At 44.5% G+C, this 11879-nt stretch overlaps 1 protein-coding gene across 1 annotated transcript; it reads left to right on the top strand.

The window, feature by feature from the left end:
• Positions 1-1264: 1264 nt before the first annotated feature.
• TFPI2 (tissue factor pathway inhibitor 2) lies at positions 1265-9111 on the top strand. The gene is made up of 5 exons (XM_035130270.2): positions 1265-1481; positions 5056-5235; positions 5333-5512; positions 5969-6142; positions 7191-9111. Exons 1-5 carry the CDS (start codon positions 1388-1390, stop codon positions 7235-7237), a joined length of 675 nt encoding a protein of 224 aa, XP_034986161.2. The 5' UTR covers positions 1265-1387; the 3' UTR covers positions 7238-9111.
• Positions 9112-11879: the final 2768 nt, after the last annotated feature.

Consider the following 11879-nt stretch of genomic DNA (forward strand, 5'->3'; position numbering starts at 1 on the left):
CGTGCGAAGTTAGTGCTCATTTCTGTGTTATTGGAAATGGGTTTTTCTCTGGAAGCAAATAGCACGGAAATGAGCAGTAGAGTCAATCCTTGGCATCTCCAGTGAAAAATATGTAGGACACGATGTCTGAAACACTGAAGACATGCTGTGCCAATTACCATCTTCAGTTAGGAGGTCCAACTAGGCAGTGCTGTGAAAGACCTCCCTCGGCTTGAGAACCTACCAACAGGCTTAGGCAATGCAGTGCAATGGTTACAGCAGGTGTGGGAAACCTCAGGCCCGGAGGTCAAATGTGCCCCTTCAGGCCTCTTTCCCTTACTAATGCTCTGTGAACCCTTGATTGCTTTTGTTAGGCTATAATGTGTGATACTTCTTGCTTGCTTGGATGGAAAGAAGTTCAGTGCAGATGCCTCTGCCTTTTTCGTGTGGCTGGAAGGAAGCCTATTGTATGAATGCCACCCACAGGTTGAAAACAGTTCCTCATCCCTGGACAGGGTGAACAAGCCCAGAGAGTTCAAATTCCTACTCAGTCATGAATTTCACTGGGTGACCTTGGGCAAGTCATGATCTCTCAGCCTTACCTACCTCGCAGGGTTGTTGTGAGGAGAATACGGAGAAGGGCAAGGAAGAAACATGCATGTTGCCTTGAGCTTTTGGAGGAAAGGGAAAAAAGGATATATATGTGTGTGTGTGTAAATGTAACGTGTGTAAATGTGTAAATATAACAACTGAGCTATATATGAATAAATAATCTAACAAGGCTACTTCCTGCGGAAAGCTCGGGTTTACGTCCGATAAGCACCAAGACAAAGCAACTGCAATGTGCCAGTATGGCACAACCTGCCTAAGCTTTGCTTTCTAGCTTCAGAAGTGAGCTACAGTGGGGCAGAACATCTTGGTGCCGACTGAGTCCTCAACAGACACCTGGAGATTCTCTCGCGTCTGGCTGGTGGTGTTCCGTGCATTCAACGCGAGGTTTACTCCAGTATTTGCTCCTTCCATTTTCCCCGCACCTTTTTGCCGCCGTCGGGGTCTCGAGCAGCAAGGCGCCAGACCCGCCCCACGCGTCCCGGGCCGGATACGCGTCGGGATCGGCCAGCGACCGCCTCGCGGAGCTGCTTCTTCGGAAGATGCGCAATGACGCGCGGGGCGCACCAGCCACGCAAGGGACCGCTCCGTCGGTCCGCCCGCCCCCTCGCGGTTTTGCAGCGCTTTCCAGAAACGGATGAATCACCCCCGCCCAGCCCTCCCTCGTCTGGGAAACACGCCCGCAGGCTTTGGGCCAGGAGGCGGCCGCGGAGAAGCCGGGATCGTTTATAAAGGAGCCACTGTGGCCAACGTGTCCATCGGTCGTAGATCAGCCAAACGCGCGCAGCGACTTTCTGCGATGGATCTGACTTCTGGAAACTCGCGGGCGTTTCTGCTGGTCGTCTCCTTGGTGATACTTCTGGAGCAGGTCTGGCCCCAGTCGACGACGGGAGGTAATCGGCGCGTTTTTTGGAGCGGGTGCATGTTATCAGCTGTTTTCTTCTTGCGAGTTGTTTTTGCTCTTCCCAGGGATGGCGACCGATGTTCTCTTTCCAAAATCCTCGCTTCCCCCCACGTGGTGCACCTGCCTCCGTCTGCCAAAACCCTTTTTATTTTTTTGCTTTTCCTTGCCTGGCTGGTAGCCAAAATATTATGAGTGGTGGTGTTTTTATTCTTTCTTGGCAAAGTTTTTCTTTAAAAACTTCATTGTACAATGTTCACAAAACAGAGAGAACAATTATAACAACAGGTGAAACTCTAGAATAGGAACGTAGAAAGGGTATGGTTGTCCAGGAGTTAAAATACAAAAGTCCAAGTAAAGACTATCAGTGCTGTCAGGTAATAGTGATGATGTCATTGAGTGTTTGCGGGTGTGTTTGGCGCTTACTAAAGCGCTTGTGCCTGTAATGCAGAGATTATATTCCCTTTAAATATGATAAATTAAAGAAGGATCTTGCATCGTCCGGAAATGCAAGATTGTTTTTGGGTTGCTGTTTTCATTCTGATTATATATGTTGTGATTTTTTTCTGTGAACCGCCCAGAGACCTCTGGGTATAGGGTGGTATATAAACTCAATAAATGATAATGATAATGATAATAATAATAATAATAATAATTTCATACAATTTATATACTGCATGATAGTTAAAAACAACAACCCTCAAAGCAGTTTACAAAGTAGGCTTTCCTAAAGAAAAATGTTTTTAGCAGGTGTAGAAGAAAGTAAAATGGCAGTGCCTGCCTGGTGTCCCTAGGCAGGGAGTTCCAAAGTGTGAGTGCTGCCACACTAAAATATTTCTTACAAATGTGAAATGAGTATTATGTGACACCGGTCACAGATCGAAGTAGTTTAGCAGGCATATTGGGTGTGTGTAAGGGGATCTCACAAGTAAACTAACCCCAATCTGTTAAGGCCTTTACGTACTAAGAGTAACATCTTGATCCTGGCCTGGTAGCAGATTGGCAACCAGTACAGCTCTCTGAGAACATCTATATATATAAAAATGTAAAAATCTTGAAATTGTCGGCCGCTATGTTCTCCGTAACCGCTACTTCCCCTCTCAAAATCCCCTCATAAACAAAGTCCTATAAACCTCTCCAACAGCATCCTTCGATCCTTCATCCAGTCCTAAACATCGTCCTCCAAACCCTTTCCCACTAACAATCACAGTCTCACAATCACACCATTCCCTCTGACAATCACACCCTCTTGCCATCACTGAACACTCCACACACCCCATTTCAATTATCCAAATTATCCAAAAAATCGGTGAAACAACCTAATAAACCCCAAATATATTACAAAACTCCCCAAGGGAACCACACCACTCCAAATAAAACAGGGGTACTCTAAGGCTCCCAATCCACTATCCAGACCACGCAGATCAACCACACTTGCATCAACAAAACTAACAGTTCAACAATCAAAAAAGAAAATAACTTAATTACTGGCAACTCCAACATCCATTTACACCTTCCACAAATCCAGGACAACCCCAGGATAAACTACCTTCACCAAAACTGCAACTCCACCAATTCAAAAACAACTCTAAAGGTAGGATACCACATCTCTACCCCCAGCAACATGACTTTTAAACTTCTTAATATTAACAATTCTTTTCGGTTCTCATACCAATCTCACACCCTTTACTTTACATTTTAAGTAAGGGCATTCGTGCCCCTTTTAACCTAGGATTTACAAAATAAGACACTGTCTTATATTTATTTTTCCTTAAAAAAAAACCACATTGGCTTATTTTCAGGGGATGTCTTATTTTTTATTACGCGTCCACCCTTGCCTATTTCTTGGGGCCCTCCAGAACTGCGCCTATCACTATGTCTTATTTTCGGGGTATGGATTATATTGCGCAAATGCTTAGAAATCCTGCTATGGCTTATTTTATGGGTATGTCTTATTTTAGGAGAAACAACTGATTGTAAGCCTCTGTGTCTTTTTTAAAAAACAACAACCATGCACCTTCTCTCCCCAGTTTAAGTCCTCAGATATTTGCAGTGGCCACCCCACCCCCTTTACAATCCCCTACCTTCCCCTTGCCACTTCCTGGGTTTTTTATGGAACCGAACAACTCGGGTGCTTCAGAACGCGCCTTCTGTTGCCAGGCCCTTGCAGGGCCAGACAGAGGCCCGGGCCAGGTAGATAAGATAATGTGGCCCTGTTTTTAACCCTTTTGTTACTTTTCCATTTTACTGATTGTGAATATGCAGACCAAGGCCCCCTTTAGATTCGGAGGCCCGCGCCAAGTGGCCCATATGACCCCCCTCCTTCTGTCTTGGCCTCTCTGTTGCTACGGGGCTATGGGGCTTCGCTATTTGACCCCCCCCTCGGGATTTTTTAAGTAGTTCTCTGCGTCCCAGGGCACATCATCACCCCCCATCCTTAATCTAAATATATAGAAATGTTCACGATGCTTGCGCAGGGGCCAATGTATGGAGATACAGGGGGGAGGGGACAACAGAGGGCTCAGACAGAAGTGCATGCTGGGAAATAGAACCCAGAACCTAACAGTTCCTTCTCCAAGGGTGGGGGCCAAGGTATGGAGATACATGGGGGAGGGGCCAACACTCCCCAGGGACAACAGAGGGAAGGGTATCCTACCGAAACACAGGGATGAGCTGGGGTGGAGGGAGGAGGGGCAGGATACGTCATGGATTGGGACAGGGTGGGGGGGGGTGTCACAGGAAAGAACCACAGCAACACGTGGCCGGGTCAGCTAGTGTATTATAAGATGATGGGGTATAACTCCTGTCAGCAATCCTGCCACAGCATTCTCAACCCAGATTGATGTCACTTAGAATAATTTCAGCTGCCCCACCACTGTCCTCTCCACCGCCCTCCACAAGAAGGGGGTATGCCTCTAAAACAGGGGCACGGGTGTCGCTGTGGTCTAAACCACTGAGCATCTTCCTATCAGAAGATGCACAGTTCGAATCCCCGCAACGGAGTGAGCTCCCGTTGCTCTGTCCCAGCTCCTGCCAACCTGGCAGTTTGAAAGCACGCTAGTGCAAGTAGATAAACAGGTACCACTATGGTGGGAAGGTAAACAGTGTTTCCATGTTCTCTGTTTTCCGTCCTGGTGTTCCGTTGCGCCAGGAGCGGTTTAGTCATGCTGGCAACATCACCCAGAAAGCTGTCTGGTTCCCTGAGCCTGAAAGCAATTTGAGCGCCACAATAATCCCATAATCGCCTTTGACTGGACTTAACCGTCCAGAGATCCTTTACCTTTTTTATGCCTCTGAAGGCCAGTTGTGGGAATCGCAGGTGGGGAGAGTGCTCTTGAACTCAGGTCCTGCTTTCAGGCTACTCATAGGCATCTGGCTGACCACTGTGAGAACAAGATGCTGGACTACTTGGGCTTTGGGCCTGATGCAGGAGAGGTCTTCTTACATTTCACTGGGACAAACTTTCAACACATGAATTTCTTACCTGCCTCCCTATTCTATTCTTGTTTCTGGATTTGTACCTAAAGCATTTCTCTTTCCTCCACCCCACTTCTGTTTTCATGCAGACAACAGAGAGATCTGTCTACAGCCACCACTTAAAGGACCCTGCCGGGGTTTGTATGTCAGGTGGTACTACAACAGAGCCAGCCAAACCTGCCAGGAATTTAGTTTCGGGGGCTGCGTGGGAAACGACAACAACTTCTTGAGTTTTGAAGAGTGTTCAAAAACTTGCGGGAGAATCAAGAGTAAGTTGTGGCTCTAAAATTTCAGATCCTGGAGTGAATTGCAATGGTTTCGCTTAGATTGTTGTTTTCAACCAGTTGGTTGCTCTTTTGTTTTTAGAGGTGCCTAAAAAATGCCGACTGAAATCTGACGAAGGAATCTGTAGAGGTTTAATCCAAAAATATTATTTCAACCTTGAGATGATGAGTTGTGAAAAATTTTATTATGGAGGCTGTTTAGGAAACCAGAACCTATTTGACGATAAAGACTCCTGCATGAACTTCTGCCTGCCGAAAAGAAGTAATTATTATTTTTAATTAATAGCTTGTTTGGGTGGGGGAGGGTGAAACATTCTGTTGTGTCTCATGGGACTGGTGCTCGCCAAGCATTTCTGATGAATTAATTTTGAATTCTTACAAGTTTGTATTGAATTGCATCAATTATTTATGGCATTGTTCCTTTTTGCTTTACCAACGCACTATTGTGGTGTGGTTCCCCCCCCCCCCCCGTTTGATTGCACAGATGGAAATGTTTGCTCATTTTTAATGCTTTGTAGTTATGAGCCACTTTGAGCTTAACGTTTTTGCTGGAAAAGCAGTGTACAAATATTAAATCAAAGATCAGAAACTCACTTTCTGATTGGGAACTGTTGGTTTGAATGCCTAACACCACTGCAGTCTACACTTCAAAAAACAAAAACAAGTAGTGTTAATTAATTCTCTCTCTCTCTCTCTCTCTCTCTCTCTTTTTCTAAAGATATCCCCTCCTTTTGCTTTAACCCCAAAGATGTGGGAAGTTGTTCGAGTTCAGTTCCTCGTTTTTATTACAACATAGACACAGGAGATTGTGAAGAATTCACCTATACAGGATGTGGAGGAAATATTAATAACTTCCTCACTCGGAAATCATGTCTCAAGACCTGCAAGAAAGGTAGGATGCTCTCCTTGCAGAGATCGAGAGTTACAGTCTTATGCAGTCTTATAGCCAGATTGTGAAGGTTCACAAATAAGCCCTGTTAGTCTAAGGCAGGCATGTCAAACCTGCGGCCCTCCAGATGTTTTGGACTACAATTCCCATTTCCCCCAACCACTGGTCCTGCTAGCTAGGGATCATGGGAGTTGTAGGCCAAAACATCTGGAGGGCTGCAGGTTTGACATGCCTGGTCTAAGGCATCAGAGGGTCAGCGATTCGAATCCCCGCGACGGGGTGAGATCCCGTTGTTCGGTCCCAGTGCAAGTAGATAAATAGGTATCGCTATAAATAGGTTTCGTTCCATGTGACATCGTGGCTGAGGCTGATGGGAGTTGGAGTCCAGGAACAACTGGAGAGGCACAAGTCTCCTACTCCTGCATTAAACTACCTTCCAAAGGTGCAGAATGCAGTAGCCACAGGTGGATTGCAGTCCTCCCGTATTGTCAGCTCACTCCCTTGACCAAAGGTTGTGAGGATGTAGAAGGAGGTGAGAGGAACCAGAAGGTGGCAATAGCTGCTGGATGAAGGTTAGGCATGGGTAATGGACTGTGCCCTCCAGTCATTTGTGCTGCTCTGAAGGAGTGCAAAGGTGGGATGCGTCCCAGGTTGGGGCAAAAGCAGCTTGTGAGAAAGCATCCTCTACCAAGGAATTTCAGACAAGGAGTTCTACCTTTCTCTGGCGGACTATCTTCTACCCATCACGGTCAAGGGCCCGTTTGCTTTTGTGAGGAGGTAGTACCTGCAGGCAATAAGGTGAGCACAGACCCTGCTTGCCACAAGGAAGGTTGTGCTGGCTTCAGTCCTGCTGAGACGGGGTCTCGCTTTTGTTCCTGCTTTAATGCCCAAAACACCCATAGTGGAAACTGCAATTACCTGGTGGTTGAGAATTAGCACACCTAAAATGTTGCATCCCTTTTTCTTCTTTCTTGTCTTTATTCACCACATGTGAATAAAGTGATTTAAGTTACCTCTGATTATATTTCGGTTTCTATTCTTTTCTTCGCAGGGAGAAAGAAACCACCTGCTACGGGATCAAAACATGTTGTCTCATAAGGATGAGGAGTCTACAGCCAACATTCAAATCCAACAAACACCACATACATTCTTAAATCTGGAGAGGTCTCCAAACCAAATGCACCGATTTCACTCACTGGGAACTTTTAATTTATGGGTGGGTTTTGGTTTTGTTCACTTTTATGTGGCTATGCAACAATTTTACTATATGAACAGTTTTGAAATGTAGAACGGCAAGGTTACTTTGATCTAGTTACAGCTCACTTATGGATTGGGCCGCATGCACATGCCAGTGCGCCCTGTTGCAGGATAAAATCCTGGGCTGTTGTCCCTCATTCAGAAAAAATTAATAAAAATTAATAAAAATTAAAAATTAATAAAAAAAATTAATAAAAATTATTCAAAAAATAAAAAAAAATTAATAAAAATTATTCAGATACTTGGACGCACAAGAGGCAGCTCAACACTCCCTTGCTGAACATTGATTCTTCTCTACTGGCTGCTGAATATGATAGACCCTTTCTGATGGTTTCACTATATGGAACACTAAATTAAGACCTCCTCCTGAACTTTCTCATCCTCACCTTCATAAGGAGGGGTGGCAGATGTGTGGTAGATCTTTAGCTCTTATTTATATGGAGTTTCCCCCAAGTTTTGTAAAATGTTAATATAAATATTTAAACTTTCTCCATTGTATAGTTTATGAAAATGGTTCTGCTGTATTGGAAGAGCTGAACTGTTGTTGAATAGTTGAAGCAAGAAACGTGTCCCATAGCTGATTTTTTTAAAAATGGATCTTTGTCCGATATTTCTTGCATTGTTCCCTTAACTGAAGATTAGCCAAACTCTTGATTTTCTCTGATATCAATTCATCTGCTGTGAACTTTTCAAGAGCATCCTTAAGGGGCAGGCTTACCATAAACTACCAAGTGAATTGGAAGGGAGGGGGAATGTAAATAAGTCAAAACCCAATCTGACATTCTAAAATTCTATCCTGAGTTCAAAGCCCTTGTTTGAGGTTATGAAATATGAATGTGGACTAGTGGTTAAGAGTGCTAGACTAGGACTTGGGAGAATAGGGTTCAAATCACCACTCAGCCGTGTCTGGGTGATTTTTGTACGCACACTGTCTCCCAGCCTATCCTACCTCACAGGGTTGTTGTGAGGATACAGAGGGGAGAAGTGTGTTTGCCACCTTGGAGAATAGGTGGGATATAGAAGTGGTGATAATAAAAATAAAATACATTTGTTCTTTGTAATACACATAATCGTAATGCTGCTGATTAAAAAGCTGGCACTGGGAAGAGACCAGCAATGAACTTGACAGTGGGGTTTGCTTGTTTTTCAAAGGTGAGTCATAAGCTACGTGTGGTGAACTGATGGCTGCATCTTCCATTTCTAGAGCTACAGTTCTAGAGCTACAGGTCTAGTTCTAGAGTTACAGGATTAATTTTCATCATGAGATTATTCCTGCTGGACAGTTAAGAGTGGAGAACGCTAGACAGATATTGAGAATATTTCCCTCTTTAAAGTGATCTCTTGCACAGAACACATTTTGAGGTACCTTAATGTGCATTCAACATGTTTTCTGTTCTGAAGCTGAAGAAGAGTCATCTGCCTTCACTTCATGCTGTCTGTTTCCCTAAGGATATTTGCACCTGTGCCAAAACCTTACTTTGCCTATACTGTACAAGAATTGGTAAAATTACAATCTAACTTGCTATGTGCAAGTGTGACTGACCTTCACTGTAAATTTGTAAAAATAAAAAATAAAATAAAATAAGTTGTCATGTTTGTTTCTCCTATATTTTTACACATCATTTTATGTAGATCTAGTTTCCCCCTAGCTATCTTATTTTGCAGTCCATGTTTGTACACACTGCATGCACATGCTACATTTTCATTCCACTTTATCCAGTTAAGATCTAGACTCTGCCTCTGCTCCCAAGCATATCCAGCCCATTCATTTCAAGGAAGAGGACAGATGTCCACATGCAGAATTGCCTCTTCTGCAGCTGAAGGGGTCATGGACAGGACTAGTAGTGGGGAGATCCATGCTCAAATCCCTTTCAGTGACTCCTTGTGGTCTGAAGGCTATCACCTTGTTGCAAGTAAGTAGGGCAGAATCTGGTCAACACCTGGATGGGTGACTTCTCGAGAATTGCAGTCACGTTAATTTCAGTTTCATGATTGAAGACAGGTGGGATCTGTATAAAGCAGCCTTAAATGGGTGTCATACCAGAACAATCTAGTCTGAAGATGCAACTGATAAAGCCTCTGATCTTTAGAATGCAATGCATGTGCTACGCCCCACCCCCATGTATTAAAAATGTACAAAAATAAAATACAAGTAAAAGTAAACACTGCATCTTGTTTCCCTTCAGCAGACCAGAATCCCTTCAGATTTCAGAGAATCAAAGGATTGTGTGCTATGTTAGGCAGACACTCAGTGACTTAGGACTTCTTTTTAATGGGTCTACTTTGGAACCTTGAAGGCTATCTGGGCCAACCCTGGTTAAATAATAAATAAATAAATAAATAAATAAATAAATAAATAAATAAATAAATAAATAAATAAATAGAATTGTATTATTTATACCTGCCCATCTGGCTGGGTTTCCCCAGCCATTCTGGGTGGCTCCCAACAGAATATTAAAAACAGGATCAAACAACAAACATTAAAAACATCTAGCTCTACATCCTACCAATAAACTGCAACACCCACCCAACATTTTTCGATCGACACTGAAATGTGCCTCCAGTCAATACCAACGTACCAATGAACAGGGGCTTTGAAGTATTGAAATAAACCAACATTCCCCCAACTTAATAACTGAGAGTTAACTGTGCTGAACTGAGTGTGACTTACCCTGCAATAGCCGGGTCAAACTCCTGCAAATTGGACTGGGCCTTGCAGTTGGGCACTTTGATAAGAACAGGACTAAAATATACAAATATTTCTCCCGATTAACCCCCCCACACACACACTCCAGCGCATAAACCACCACCCTCCAAAATGTCCCCAGCAGTTGGTTTAATGGGCAATTTAAGTTATTCAAGGGAAGTCAAGTAATAATGGCCACTTGGTGTTCTAGACAAAGCCATCAACCCCAGAAGCATGAAGAGCCGCGTGGCCACATTATGCTCACTGGGGATTGTTTAAAACTCAAAAGCCCGGCAAGTTGTTGATTGTTTCCGGGACTTTTTGCTCGAGGGCAGTTCATCCCCTGCGCCTTTTTGCCGCCGCCGTCGAGGCGGGGAGCCGAGACGCGCCAGGCCTCCGCGGCAACCCCGCTCGCCGTCCCCTCGCCTCGGACTCTGCTCCCGGGGATGCCTTTTGCAACGTCCATCGCCCGCAACCCTTGAGCCGCGATGAGGCGGCCGTGGGAATACGCGCAGTTCCTCCCGGCGGTTCCGCGAGCCCAACGTCTCCGTCGTTCGTAGACTAGCCCGGCCCTCGCAGCGAGTCCCCCGCGGCGGGCGATGGGCCAGACCGCGGGGAACTCGCGCGCCTTTCTGCGGGCCGCCACCTTCGTGGTGCTCCTGGGCCACGTCCGGCTCCAGATCCCGACGCCAGGTAACGTGGGGCGCGGGTCCGTTTTGGAGGTGGGGAGCTTCCTTGGCTGCGCTCTTGCAAGACGCTCTAAAACGTATTTCTTCTGACGTCAGTGATCGCGACCACAGTTCTCATACCCTCATACCCTATTATTATTATTATTATTATTATTATTATTATTATTATTATTTGTTTTTCTTAATTAAATTCCTACGCCGCCGCCCTTCCCTCGCAGATCACAGTGCGGTTTGCAATATATATACATGTATATATATATACACATGTATGTGTGTGTGTGTATATGTATGTGTATATGTGTGTGTGTATATATATATATATATATATATATATATATATATATATATATATATATTCAAAAACTACAAAACTACAAGGCATATCAACAAAGGAGAACAATAAACTCCGCCCACAGTTTAGAAGGCCATATTGTACATAGATTGCTTCATTAGTCACAGGTCTGCGGGAAGAGGAATCTTTTTGTCCGGTTAATCCCCACGTTGCCTCGCGTGGTGTACTTGCCCCCCCCCCCGCCAATACAACTCGCTGGCCACAAAGTGTTTTTATTATGAGAAATAATATGAGCGAAGGAGTTTTTGATTATTTGGCTTACTAAAGCACTTGTGCCTTCCAATCCTCCAGGGCTGGGGGGCGATGTTGTAGCCGCTCAAAGATTGCATTAGGCACTGAACATCAGTAATACAAGGAATGATGATGATGATGATAATGATGATAATAATAATAATAATAATTAGTACCCCGCCCATCCAGCTGGGTCTCCCCAGCCACTCTGGACGGCTTCCAGCAAAGATTAAAATACAATAAAATAAAGCGCACATTTAACACACGCACAGTTCAGATGAATGTTTGTTGTTGTTTAGTCGTTTAATAGACCCTCTTAAAAGCTAATGATTTATTGAAAATAATGGGGCTTGAAGGAATCTTTTGGAGCAGGGTGAAGTGGACTGCAGAAGCGGATCACAACACAGTCCCTTTTGCTTGGCAGCATGGCAATTCTCTCCCTTTGGGGGCAACTGTTATTTATACCTAGCCCATCTGGCTGGGTTTCCCCAGCCACTCTGGGCAGCTCCCAACAGAATATTAAAA

This window comes from Zootoca vivipara, chromosome 12 (assembly GCF_963506605.1).
Source record: "Zootoca vivipara chromosome 12, rZooViv1.1, whole genome shotgun sequence".
Classification (NCBI taxonomy): Eukaryota; Metazoa; Chordata; class Lepidosauria; order Squamata; family Lacertidae; genus Zootoca; species Zootoca vivipara.

Bases quoted from the DNA above. Each gene is read 5' to 3' on its own strand.
- TFPI2 (XM_035130270.2), top strand. From the start codon at position 1,388: ATGGATCTGACTTCTGGAAACTCGCGGGCGTTTCTGCTGGTCGTCTCC. The intron at 5,236-5,332 runs GTAAGTTGTGGC...TTTTGTTTTTAG, and splicing joins AACTTGCGGGAGAATCAAGA to AGGTGCCTAAAAAATGCCGA. The intron at 5,513-5,968 runs GTAATTATTATT...CTTTTTCTAAAG, and splicing joins CTTCTGCCTGCCGAAAAGAA to ATATCCCCTCCTTTTGCTTT.